Here is a 13,625-nt window from a genome sequence, read left to right on the forward strand (position 1 = left end):
AACACTGCCGTTCTTGAAAACTCCCTGTACCAGCGAGCTTGCAGAAAATCACCGTTTTTATACCATATGTCCTTTTAGGTAACAGAGAGTTTCCTTAGTTGTCCTCATTGGATATTATTCATTTACCGAGTAATGTCCTGAGAATTCTAATGAAAATAATCAATCTATGGATATTACGTAGGGATTTGAAATAGCACACTTACTTTTTCCCTAGAATGTCATCCTGCGTTTGCAATGTGTAATACTCTAATAACCTTTCTTTATTGAAGATTTTACATTGTATTTTTCAGACGGACACAATAGACCCAAACAAATTCACATTCGATGATTTCTTTACTTTCTACCGACATCTTCTTGGCAGGACCGAAGTAGACCAAGTGTTTGAGGAAATGTTAGTATTGCAATGGGGGAATATGCTGATCGGTAGTGCATTGATAATTCTTGCCTTTAATGTTGCGTGAAAGATATTTCTGTGAATATCTTTCTGTAGTAGCTTGATGTTTTTTGTTCAAGTGGCAGATTTCTTTAAAAATACACACAGTATTTATTTGGTTACAGTGTTCTGCTATTAGAAAAAATACTATCACGTCAGTGATGTATATATATACACAGAATGAATGCGATAAGAGTTAAAAAAATATCGGGATTTTATTTTAGCTATTAAGGCCTTTTGAGATTTTCGGGCAATGTTTAACTGCAGTAATTCATAGTTAGTTTATGCTTAATCGTTGGTAGGGCTGACCCCTTCAATAAATCTGAATAAGAAATAAATGCTTTTAGGTACTCTACAAGGCTTGTTTTTTCAATTTAAAAAAGCTTGTGTAATAAAATATATAATGAGCTTTCATGTACTTTCATCTATTAACTTATCATTAATGACTAATACACAGCTAGATTTGACCAAATATTGATTAATGCTTGACCTCTCTTTATTTGCAGTGGAGCAAAGAAGAAACCTTATCTTACTTCCGAACAGTTTGTGAAATTTCTAAATGACACACAACGTGATCCACGTTTAAATGAGATACTGTACCCCTACTTCACATCCAAGCAAGCCCTGGACCTGATCCACACATACGAAACCAAGCCAAACATGTCTGCTAAAGGTAGGCTACACTGGTATTAGTGTGTGTGACTAAAGGGTATTGTATTCTACAAGAGAATCCTAGGGTGGTGGTTATTGGCTGGAAGTTTACTATTATTAGGATTGGTGGCTCTTTGGCATATATATTCATGAACACTAACCGATGCGCAGACTAACATACCAAATGAAAGATCACACTGCTCAAAACTAACATCCCTAGCTTTTATATAAGCTTGTATGAACCCATATGTATTTTGAAGATTTTCTTTTAAAATAATTGATGTGATTGTATATCTGCATAAAATTAGGAATATAATCATCATGCAATTCCGACTGTGAACTGTCACATTATAAACCCCCCGATTCCATCATGGTATTCATTGCACCCGTACGCTCTATAAGACTAACCTCGCTCTATCTCTCTACAAGATGATCCCAAAGATGAGGGTAAGTCTGCATGATAGCCATACCAATAGCTCATAACACAGGCGTAGTACTTGCCCGGGCTTCATATTTTTCATGTGCTTCTGAGGCCATAGTTAATAAAAAAACACTACCTGCCTACCAATCCCTGAAATTGGTCAACAGTTATTATTGGATAGATATTGATCAATCAATAAGCAATTTGACTAACTATACCAACATATTAACTGGTTATATCCAATAGGCTGCAGATAAGTAACATTATTTTAGCATTTCCAATATGAAGCCTTGGCCCTTAGAAAATATCATGTATAGTTGTTTAATCATTATTTGACAGTTCAAAGAATTTTGTACCGATTTTGTAAAAAAATCTAAAGCACCCGTTTTTAAATGAGTAAATAGGTTGACCTCAGAAACTGGTTCAATAAAGGCACAGTAAAAGATGTTGACAAATGGGTAACACAATTCTTTGAAATCATCGTTATGTTGCAGCCCACGCTCACTTATTATTTTCTCTCAGTTACATTCAATCCTGATGGAATTATGTTCGTTATTTGGTAGATAGGACAACATTTTATTTGTAGCAAGATGACCGTCTATAGGCTTCCTATTGTTACACTGAGAAATTTCACACTCTATACTGGTCTACAGTCTAGCACTTTGTATCTTATGTTTACAGCTGTTTAAATTTGTTTATTTATTTATTTTTTATCGTAATAAGTTATGTTTATGTTATTTACTAGATTGTAGTAAGTTGTTTTTATTTTATTTAAGATCTGGGTTTTTTTATGTAATGAAAAGTCAACAATGTTTGAATTGTTGGAGTTTAGTGTGTTTGTATTCTTGTTTGTGTAAACATTAAAAACATTAGTTTTGTTATTATAAAATGTATTTGTAATTTTTGCTTTCAATCAGGCGCCAAGTAGGCTACACATGAGAGATTATTTATTGTTAAATTGTTACTACCTGTCACCATTAAGGTGTAACATTTTCATGTCCGTAACCTGAAAGTGGTTAATCGCAAAATGATCTTCAGTTTTCTAAATTTCGGTTATTTTTGGTCAACCATAGAAAAAAGGTTATATATTGTATATTTGACAACTTCTTCTAGCATATAAAGGCTGCTTATGATAGGTTTATGCTTTATTTTGTGAACAGAGCCATATATTAGAACATATTTGAAAATGATGCTACAGTATATATACACCATTGTTTTCAACATGATCTTCATGACTGGGCTGTCCTTCATTAGCAACATTTTCTTATCCTTGTTAAATTTTTAATCTCTGCTTGATTCTATTGAGTTTATTGAATTTTCTAAACTGTATAGATTGCTTTTGCTGTCAGCCATATTATATAACTGATTGAGGCAAATGAGTGATGTCATTTGCTGGATGACTGATTGTTACTTTCTGCGGCAATTTCCGGTACAGGTGTATAAAGTTGTGAAATATGGTTCCGCATTCAGGGAACCATGCCGCAATTTACAGAAATTTGGGCTACACACAACCAGTAGACATCTTTAGTTTATATAAAAATGCAAAGGCCGATCAATAGGACCTTTAACACTTGAATCAGTGTAATAACTGCTACTTTACAGTCTAATGTTTATTTCAACCATGAGATTTGGAATTTAATATTCTAGTCTTTAACCCTGACTTAGTTATCGGACGGACCGAAATAAAGATATGCTCAATTGCTGTTTATTTTATTTGTGCCATGGGAGTCTTTACAGACTCTGGAAGTGTTTGCGACAGTGTGATATTGTGACATGTGCGGCTATCCGGCCATTAATATTGAATTATGGCTGTGTTAGTGATTCGGCAATAATTACATGATCAATTATTCATCATGATTTTATATTCTGTCATCATTGAGATAACAGTAATCTGCATTGGTGCATCTCCTGGCAGTGGGGTAGATAACATATATAGCAGACGACTTTGTAAAATCATGGAGGTTTTCGTGAAATTATTGAATATAACAGTCAAGGTCCTAACATTCTTCCATGTACAGGCCTAGATTCTTACATGCTTCAATATAACAGCCTAGGTTCTTACATTACATAATCATACAAGTCTAGATTCTTACATTCTACAATATAAAAGTATAGGTTATTACATTCTTCAATATAAAGGCCTTAGTTTCTTACATTCTTCAATATAAAAGTATAGGTTATTACATTCTTCAATATAAAAGCCTTAGTTTCTTACATTCTTCAATATAAAAATATAGGTTATTACATTACATTGCAAAGTTCTTTAATCACATATAAAAGTCTAGGTTCTCACATTAAATTAAAAATTCAAGTATCCTTGGTAAAAAGTTTACCAAGATACATGTATAAATAATGCCCAACAATCTCATTTGATAATACAACATGCAGAGCTGACATTCACTACATCTGGAAATGACTTATCATCTTAGTGTTCATACTTTGTTGGTAATCAATATTTCTACATTGCTGTGGAAGGTCATCATGAAAATTTGTCATATACAAAAGGCTATCTGTCCATAAAGGCCCAAATACTAGTGGTTTTCTGTTCAACGAGGCCTTCTGTGGGTACCTAGGTCACATTCCTTTGACTGGTTTATACTTTCAAAAGTCTAGGTTTTTATCTTCAAAAGTCAAAGTCAAAGGTTCTTCAATAACACTAAACTGTCTAGGTTATTACAATCAAAAGTCTAGGCTCTTACATTCAACAGTCTAGGTTCTCAAATTCAAAAATCTAGGTTCTTATATTACATTCAAAAGTCCAGGTTTTTACATTCAACAGTCTAAGTTTTTGCATTAAATTCAATAGTCTAGGTTCTACATTCAAAACTCTTAAATCTTAAGCCTAAGATGCAACTCTTTCTTACAAAGCACCAAGTCTTCGTGAATATTTGTTAACTTAATGAAATTATTAAAACAGCTGATATATAGATCTCCAGAAATAAGAGCTTGCATGTGTGCATTGTTGACATATATGACTTAGTGCTGCTGCATGTTTAATACACCAGCCTCTGATTCAATACTCCTGCAACTGTCACCAGCAGGCAAGCTAGCTCATACAATTGATCCTATATTAGCATTATGGTTCAGGAAGTGATTACTGTAGTCACAGGGGGTAAACAGCATGCTTGGTCTGATTGGAATAGTTCATTGAGTGCCCCCTAACACGGGCTTATTGAAAGATCAGAAAAGTCAAGAAAAGCTAAATTGCTACACAACTGGCTTGCAATTATCACACAACTGGCTTGCAATAACTACACAAATGGCTTGTGGCTTGCAATTACAACACAACTGGCTTGCAATAACTACATAACTGGTTTGCAATTACTATACCACTGGCTTGCAATTACAACACAGCTTGCTTACACGTGGCTTGAAATAACTACACAAAAGGCTTGAAATTAAAACAAAAATGGCTTTGCAATTACTACACAACAGGCTTGAAATCAATACACAGCTGGCTTGTGGCTTGCAATTACTAACAACTGGCTTGTAATTGCTACACAACTGGATTGTAATCAATACACAACTGGCTTGTAATCAATACACAGCTGGCTTGTGGCTTGCAATTACTACACAACTGGCTTTCAATTAATACACAGCTGGCTTGTGGCTTAATTTGCAATTACTACACAACTGACTTGCAATTACTACACAGCTGACTTGCAATTACTGCACAGCTGTCTTGCAGTTACTACACAGCTGACTTGCAATTACTACACAACTGGCTTGTAATTACTACACAACTGGCTTGTAATCAATAGTTGGCTTGTGGCTTGCAATTACTACACAACTGGCTTGTAATTAATACACCGCTGGCTTGTGGCTTAATTTGCAATTACTATACAACTGACTTGCAATTACTACACAGCTGACTTGCAATTACTGCACAGCTGTATTGCAATTACTACACAGCTGACTTGCAATTACTACACAGCTCACTTGCAATTACTACACAGCTGACTTGCAATAAGTGCACAGCTCACTTGCAATTAATGCACAGCTCACTTGCAATTACTACACAGCTGACTTGCAATTACTACACAGCTGACTTGCAATTACTACACAGCTGACTTGCAATTAATGCACAGCTCACTTGCAATTAATGCACAGCTCACTTGCAATTACTACACAGCTGACTTGCAATTAATGCACAGCTCACTTGCAATTAATGCACAGATCACTTGCAATTAATGCACAGCTCACTTGCAATTAATGCACAGCTCACTTGCAATTAATGCACAGCTCACTTGCAATTAATGCACAGCTCACTTGCAATAAGTGCACAGCTCACTTGCAATTAATGCACAGCTCACTTGCAATTACTACACAGCTGACTTGTAATTACTGCACAGCTCACTTGCAATTAATGCACAGCTCACTTGCAATGACTGCACAGCTCACTTGCAATTACTGCACAGCTGACTTGCAGTTACTGCACAGCTGACTTGCAATTACTACACAGCTGACTTGCAAATGTACTACTAGTGGGTTACACACCACCTTAAAGGGCCATTAAGATGTTCCTATATCCTACCAAATGTACTACTTGTGGGTTACACACCACCTTAAAGGGCCATTAAGATGTTCCTATATCCTACCAAATGTACTACTTGTGGGTTACACACCACCTTAAAGGGCCATTAAGATGTTCCTATATCCTACCAAATGTACTACTTGTGGGTTACACACCACCTTAAAGGGCCATTAAGATGTTCCTATATCCTACCAAATGTACTACTAGTGGGTTACACATCACCTTAAAGGGCCATTAAGATGTTCCTATATCCTACCAAATGTACTACTTGTGGGTTACACACCACCTTAAAGGGCCATTAAGATGTTGGTGTATCCTACCAAATGTACTACTAGTGGGTTACACATCACCTTAAAGGGCCATTAAGGTGTTCCTATATCCTACCAAATGTACTACTTGTGGGTTACACACCACCTTAAAGGGCCATTAAGGTGTTCCTATATCCTACTAAATGTACTACTTGTGGGTTACACACCACCTTAAAGGGCCATTAAGGTGTTCCTATATCCTACCAAGTGTACTGCTAGTGGCTTACACATCACCTTTAAAGGGCCATCAAGATGTTCCAATACCCTACCAAGTGTACTCCTTTTCGTTACACCTTAGAGGGTCATCAAGATGTTCCTATACCCTACCAAGTGTACTACTTGTGGGTTACACATCACCATTTTTTAGTCAAAAACAAGTGTTAGTTAGTTAAGCTGCAAACATTCTTTCTTAAAATATAAACATTCATCTCTTTGATAAAATTAAGCAGACAGTAATTTTATCCTACAGAAGGGGAAAATACATTTTTTCTCAATTGTTGATCCATTATATAATACAGTTTGAAGGTCTTAAGTTTAAATACAGCATGGTTGTGAATGAACATCAGCATATTCCTGCTATGTTTGCAGACATCGCGAAAGTTCAGAAAAAGTCTCGGTCATTCGGACTGCCATACTTTGATATTTTGTCGATCCGAAAGAAAATTTGCCGGTCCGACAATTTTTGTTTGAAAACTTGCTTTTTCAAAGCCTTTTTTGCTAATTTTGCATTTACAAGAAATAAAAACCTATAAAGAATATATTAACCAGTTAAACTTGAACACAAATAACAGTTCACAGAGCTTTATTTGTCAAAATATAATTAAAACAGCTTAATTAAAGGTAGCCATTTTTTGACACTCGCACTTAATCGTAATGAAAATTCTGATTGGTCGATTTGTTGGCAATTTGTATTTTGCGGACTGTACCGGTACTGGTTTCGTAATCGAATAACATGTTCCAAAGGATGAAATTATTATTTGGAACCAGGGCTTCTAAAACTTTGGAACCTCAATCGGTCCGGACCCGGCGACAATCGGTCTTGATCTGGTGACAACCCACCCACCCCCAAAATAAAAGAAAGACCTGTTCAAAAGTCTGATTACTTAGAAATGTTACACATAAATACAAAAAAAAAATTACGAATGAGAAATCACAAATTACCATGTGAAACTGGTCGATGGAGTAATGTCCCATACGAGAATAGAAAATGCACGCGTTGCAATAGAACGATAGGTGACGAATACCACTATATAATAGAATGTCCTGATTTTTTAAATCTGAGAAAAACGTTAATAAAGCCTGTATTTTATGTTACACCAAGTTATGTTAAATTCCTAAACCTCGTTACAAGTACGAATGAAAATGATTTTAGGAAACTATCAATATTTGTTAAACACATATTAAAATCGTTTACCACTTAGTGTTAAAAACTGTTCATTATGTAAACGTATATCACTCGTTTAATCGGCGTATTAAATTGGAGAATTCTCCCATGCTATATACCTTAAAACAAAATTTTGACAATTGTCATACTGTTTATTTTTTGTTTTAAAATGATTAAACTTGACATAATTTTAATTCTGATTATTGATAATTGTTTATACTTAGCATTTATAATATCCTCATGTTTGTAAACTCTGTTTACATTGAGTGTATGAATAAACTTTGTAGCCATGTGAAAATATGGACCGATTAGCTCAGGATAGCTGCAAGCACACAATTAACAGATAGTTTGATTAATTGTGTCTTCTGTGACCTACCAATACACGTGATAGCGTCTGCTAATTAACAGATAGTTTTGTATGTGTGAATGACCCATGAATATTTGTGTATTACAATTTCTGCAACTTTTACTGGCCTATTCATTTTGGACCGAAATTATAAAAAATGACAAAATTTCGGACCGTTTTTTTTTACACTTTTTGAAACTGAAATCGGTCTGGCTTGGTCAAAATCGGTCCAGACCGGCAAATTGCCGGTTTTTAGAAGCCCTGTTTGGAACTATCATTTAAAACATTCCAATGTTCATGACAAAAGTTAATCATTTTAGCGTTTCAAAACATCGTGCGATATATATATATATATAGTGGTAAACATTATTTGGTAATGTATTGCAAAGGGAGGCAAATGCTGCATGGTGTTGGACTTAGTGCGGTACGCATTCTGACATCTACACTATCGGAAAATGACATTGGAATTGTAAACAAATGGTTATTTGACAATATCATTGATAAAAACTTGATTTTCTGTTAAACAAAATAAATTATTCTTACTTTTAAGCAGTGATTGATAATTGATAAAGATTAAATCATCATTATTTTTATCACAAATTTAGTCGGACCGTGTCAAAATTTACCGGTCAGGACTTTTGGACCGACGGTTTTCGCGATGTCTGCGTTTGACCTTATCTGTTAATTTGTGTTTATTTATTTTGCCCTATTGTTTTGCAGAATTATTAAATTAGTTTTAAAGTGTTTTACTATTTAGTTATTTTTCTTGTGTTTTATATTTTCAAATGGTGTGTTATATCTTAGATTTGTGGCTCTTAACTGTTAGTTGTTAGTTTTTGGTTTTCGTTGTTAGATGGTAGTATATATTGGTAGTTTTGCTATGTATTGTTTTTATGTGTGGTTTAAAACTGCAGATGCAGTAATGCAATGCAGATTATATATATTTTCATTTTTTGTTATCATATATGCATTTACAACAAATACCTCTTTTTGCTGACTAAAATTGGATCGCTTTAGAATCATAGAATGACATTGATATCATTACATATACGGTACATGTACTTCTCATTATACCAGATTACAATGAAATATGGAGTAGCATTTCAATGTGTATTTTTTAAATGCTTTCAGATAATATTTGCATGGCGTGATTTCATTATATTATAGCATTGAGTGTTATGTATATTGTATAAAATCAGACTATCATGTGATGACTAGTGTTATATCGTTTTAAGCTAGATGTGTTCATATTACCCAGTGCTGCATGCAAATTGTCCATTTGCCCGTTAATGAAAGGAAAACAGGCCCACTAGACAGACATCACATTATTTCTTGCTATAGATTGTCCTTTGAAGTGATGGTTGTTTTTTTATTTTACAGCGATATTTTCTGCTAACGGTTGCCATGGTGTGTCTCATAAATTGTCACCATGGAGCCCCTTAAGAGATGGGACTGCACTGTTTTTTTGCCACACAAATTGAATTTTGATGAATATATTTAGAATTAATGGTTTGCAGATAATTTGCCGCAATATCAAACAATTGATTATTTGCATCCTTTGAAAAGTTGACAAATGGAAAATGTATGAGATATATGAAAGTGCATCATTTTTAAAGTATTTTTAATTAGATAATCACCATTTGTTCTATAATGGTATGTACATGACTAAATTTAAATTCATAGGGGACACTCTTGCTCTTATTTTGTTTAAAATGCCAAGAAATAATGAAACTATACACAAGTTCTAGCTATAACTTTGCTATTGCATTTTGTCAATGCATTTGAAGTAAAAGAAATGTTCACAAATTGATCATGAAATAATTTGATTATAGTATTTTAAATTAGAATGGCTGCAAGCTCTTTGTTTGCAATAGCAGGTCTTTTATTGCCCATGCCTTTGGCAATAATATCAAACAAGATCCAAGAAACAATGTCAGCGAAAAGAAATTATACAGCACAACATAATGATAGATGGTCAAGGTATCTGCCTCACATCCAACAGGTCTTGGTTTCAGTCTCAAATGTCATCATACGTGTCATAATAGTTTTGGAAACCAGTAATTGTTTGTACCCTCAAAACTGAATAAGCCTTAAAGAGATTTATAACAATAAATCAAATGCAGTGCATTCAATGTGTATTAAATTGTTGAAACTTATTTTTATGAATCTGATATTTTTTCATCAATTCATCAATACCTCTGCCCTTCACGTGTGCACATGTGCTTTCAACCCTGCTATATGAAAATCCTAATTACAGGTGTTTTTGCAGGACATTTTTTGCACTTTATTGTTGACCCTTTGCTTAGGTCTCAAAGGATTAACATCCCACCATTAGTATGTGTCTAAATCGTTGTCACAATGTTTTGTAGGTCACTTCTCACAAGAGGGTTTCCTGAAATTCCTGATGAGTGAGGACAACAACCTGATCCCAGCCCAGTCCCTTGACCTCTCGCAGGACATGGGCCAGCCTCTCTCACACTACTTCATAAACTCATCTCACAACACCTACCTCACAGGTATGAAATCTCCCAGGACATGGGCCAGCCTCTCTCACACTACTTCATAAACTCATCTCACAACACCTACCTCACAGGTATGAAATCTCCCATTACATGGGCCAGTCTCTCTCACACTACTTCATGAACTCATCTCACAACACCTACCTCACAGGTATGCTCTCTCACAGAACATGGGCCAGCTTCTCTCACACTACTTCATGAACTCATCTCACAACACCTACCTCAAAGGTATGACCTCTCCCAGTACATGGGCCAGCCTCTCTCACACTACTTCATGAACTCATCTCTCATCACCTACCTCACAGGTATGACCTCTCCCAGAACATGGGCCAGCCTCTCTCACACTACTTCGTGAACTCATATTACATCACCTACCTCACAGGTATGCTCTCTCCCAGAACATGGGCCAGCCTCTCTCACACTACTTCATGAACTCATCTCACAACACCTACCTCACAGGTATGAAATCTCCCAGAACATGGGCCAGCCTCTCTCACACTACTTCATGAACTCATCTCACAACACCTACCTCACAGGTATGACCTCTCCCAGGACATGGGCCAGTCTCTCTCACACTACTTCATGAATTCATCTTACAACACATACCATACAGGAATGACCTCTCACAGTACATGGGCCAGCTTCTCTCACACTGCTTCATGAACTCATCACACAACACCTATCTCACAGGTATGATCTCTCACAGTACATGGGCCAGCTTCTCTCACACTGCTTCATGAACTCATCACACAACACCTATCTCACAGGTATGACCTCTCACAGTACATGGGCCAGCTTCTCTCACACTGCTTCATGAACTCATCACACAACACCTATCTCACAGGTATGACCTCTCACAGTACATGGGCCAGCTTCTCTCACACTACTTCATGAACTCATCTCGCATCACCTACCATACAGGAATGACCTCTCCCAGTACATGGGCCAGCTTCTCTCACACTGCTTCATGAACTCATCACACAACACCTATCTCACAGGTATGATCTCTCCCAGTACATGGGCCAGCTTCTCTCACACTGCTTCATGAACTCATCACACAACACCTACCTCACAGGTATGACCTCTCACAGAACATGGGCCAGCCTCTCTCACACTACTTCATGAACTCATCTCGCATCACCTACCTCACAGGTATGACCTCTCACAGAACATGGGCCAGCCTCTCTCACACTACTTCATGAACTCATCTCGCATCACCTACCACACAGGTATGATCTCTCCCAGTACATGGGCCAGCTTCTCTCACACTGCTTCATGAACTCATCTCACAACACCTATCTCACAGGTATGACCTCTCACAGTACATGGGCCAGCTTCTCTCACACTGCTTCATGAACTCATCACACAACACCTACCTCACAGGTATGACCTCTCACAGAACATGGGCCAGCCTCTCTCACACTACTTCATGAACTCATCTCACATCACCTATCTCACAGGTATGACCTCTCACAGTACATGGGCCAGCTTCTCTCACACTGCTTCATGAACTCATCTCACAACACCTACCTCACAGGTATGATCTCTCACAGTACATGGGCCAGCTTCTCTCACACTACTTCATGAACTCATCTCACATCACCTACCTCACAGGTATGACCTCTCCCAGAACATGGGCCAGCTTCTCTCACACTGCTTCATGAACTCATCACACAACACCTATCTCACAGGTATGACCTCTCACAGTACATGGGCCAGCTTCTCTCACACTGCTTCATGAACTCATCACACAACACCTATCTCACAGGAATGACCTCTCACAGTACATGGGCCAGCTTCTCTCACACTGCTTCATGAACTCATCACACAACACCTACCTCACAGGTATGACCTCTCCCAGTACATGGGCCAGCTTCTCTCACACTGCTTCATGAACTCATCACACAACACCTATCTCACAGGTATGATCTCTCCCAGTACATGGGCCAGCTTCTCTCACACTGCTTCATGAACTCATCTCACATCACCTACCTCACAGGTATGACCTCTCACAGAACATGGGCCAGCCTCTCTCACACTACTTCATGAACTCATCTCACATCACCTACCTCACAGGTATGACCTCTCCCAGAACATGGGCCAGCTTCTCTCACACTGCTTCATGAACTCATCACACAACACCTATCTCACAGGTATGACCTCTCACAGTACATGGGCCAGCTTCTCTCACACTGCTTCATGAACTCATCACACAACACCTACCTCACAGGTATGACCTCTCCCAGTACATGGGCCAGCTTCTCTCACACTGCTTCATGAACTCATCACACAACACCTATCTCACAGGTATGACCTCTCCCAGAACATGGGCCAGCTTCTCTCACACTGCTTCATGAACTCATCTCACAACACCTATCTCACAGGTATGATCTCTCCCAGTACATGGGCCCGCCTCTCTCACACTGCTTCATGAACTCATCTCACAACACCTACCTCACAGGTATGACCTCTCACAGAACATGGGCCAGCTTCTCTCACACTACTTCATGAATTTATCTTACAACACATACCATACAGGAATGACCTCTCACAGTACATGGGCCAGCTTCTCTCACACTGCTTCATGAACTCATCTCACATCACCTATCTCACAGGTATGACCTCTCACAGAACATGGGCCAGCCTCTCTCACACTACTTCATGAACTCATCTCACAACACCTACCTCACAGGTATGATCTCTCACAGTACATGGGCCAGCTTCTCTCACACTGCTTCATGAACTCATCACACAACACCTATCTCACAGGTATGACCTCTCACAGTACATGGGCCAGCTTCTCTCACACTGCTTCATGAACTCATCACACAACACCTACCTCACAGGTATGATCTCTCCCAGTACATGGGCCAGCCTCTCTCACACTACTTCATGAACTCATCTCACAACACCTACCTCAAAGGTATGACCTCTCCCAGTACATGGGCCAGCCTCTCTCACACTACTTCATGAACTCATCTCGCATCACCTACCATACAGGAATGACCTCTCCCAGAACATGGGCCAGC

General features: G+C 37.7%; 1 protein-coding gene across 7 annotated transcripts in view; it reads left to right on the forward strand.

The window, feature by feature from the left end:
* The window catches only part of LOC128208880 (1-phosphatidylinositol 4,5-bisphosphate phosphodiesterase beta-1-like), a 97,868-nt gene that overhangs the window by 38,510 nt on the left and 45,733 nt on the right, over window positions 1-13,625 (forward strand). For all 7 annotated transcript variants that reach the window (XR_008256909.1, XM_052912554.1, XM_052912557.1 and 4 more), the window contains exons 7-9: window positions 291-391; window positions 940-1,106; window positions 10,447-10,593. Coding sequence is in view for 6 of the 7 variants with exons in the window: in XM_052912554.1 (XP_052768514.1) it covers window positions 291-391; window positions 940-1,106; window positions 10,447-10,593 (415 nt within the window). In the remaining variant the exon portion in view is untranslated. The remainder of the gene's footprint in view (window positions 1-290; window positions 392-939; window positions 1,107-10,446; window positions 10,594-13,625) is intronic.

The sequence above is a fragment of the Mya arenaria genome, chromosome 11, assembly GCF_026914265.1.
Source record: "Mya arenaria isolate MELC-2E11 chromosome 11, ASM2691426v1".
Lineage (NCBI taxonomy): Eukaryota > Metazoa > Mollusca > Bivalvia > Myida > Myidae > Mya > Mya arenaria.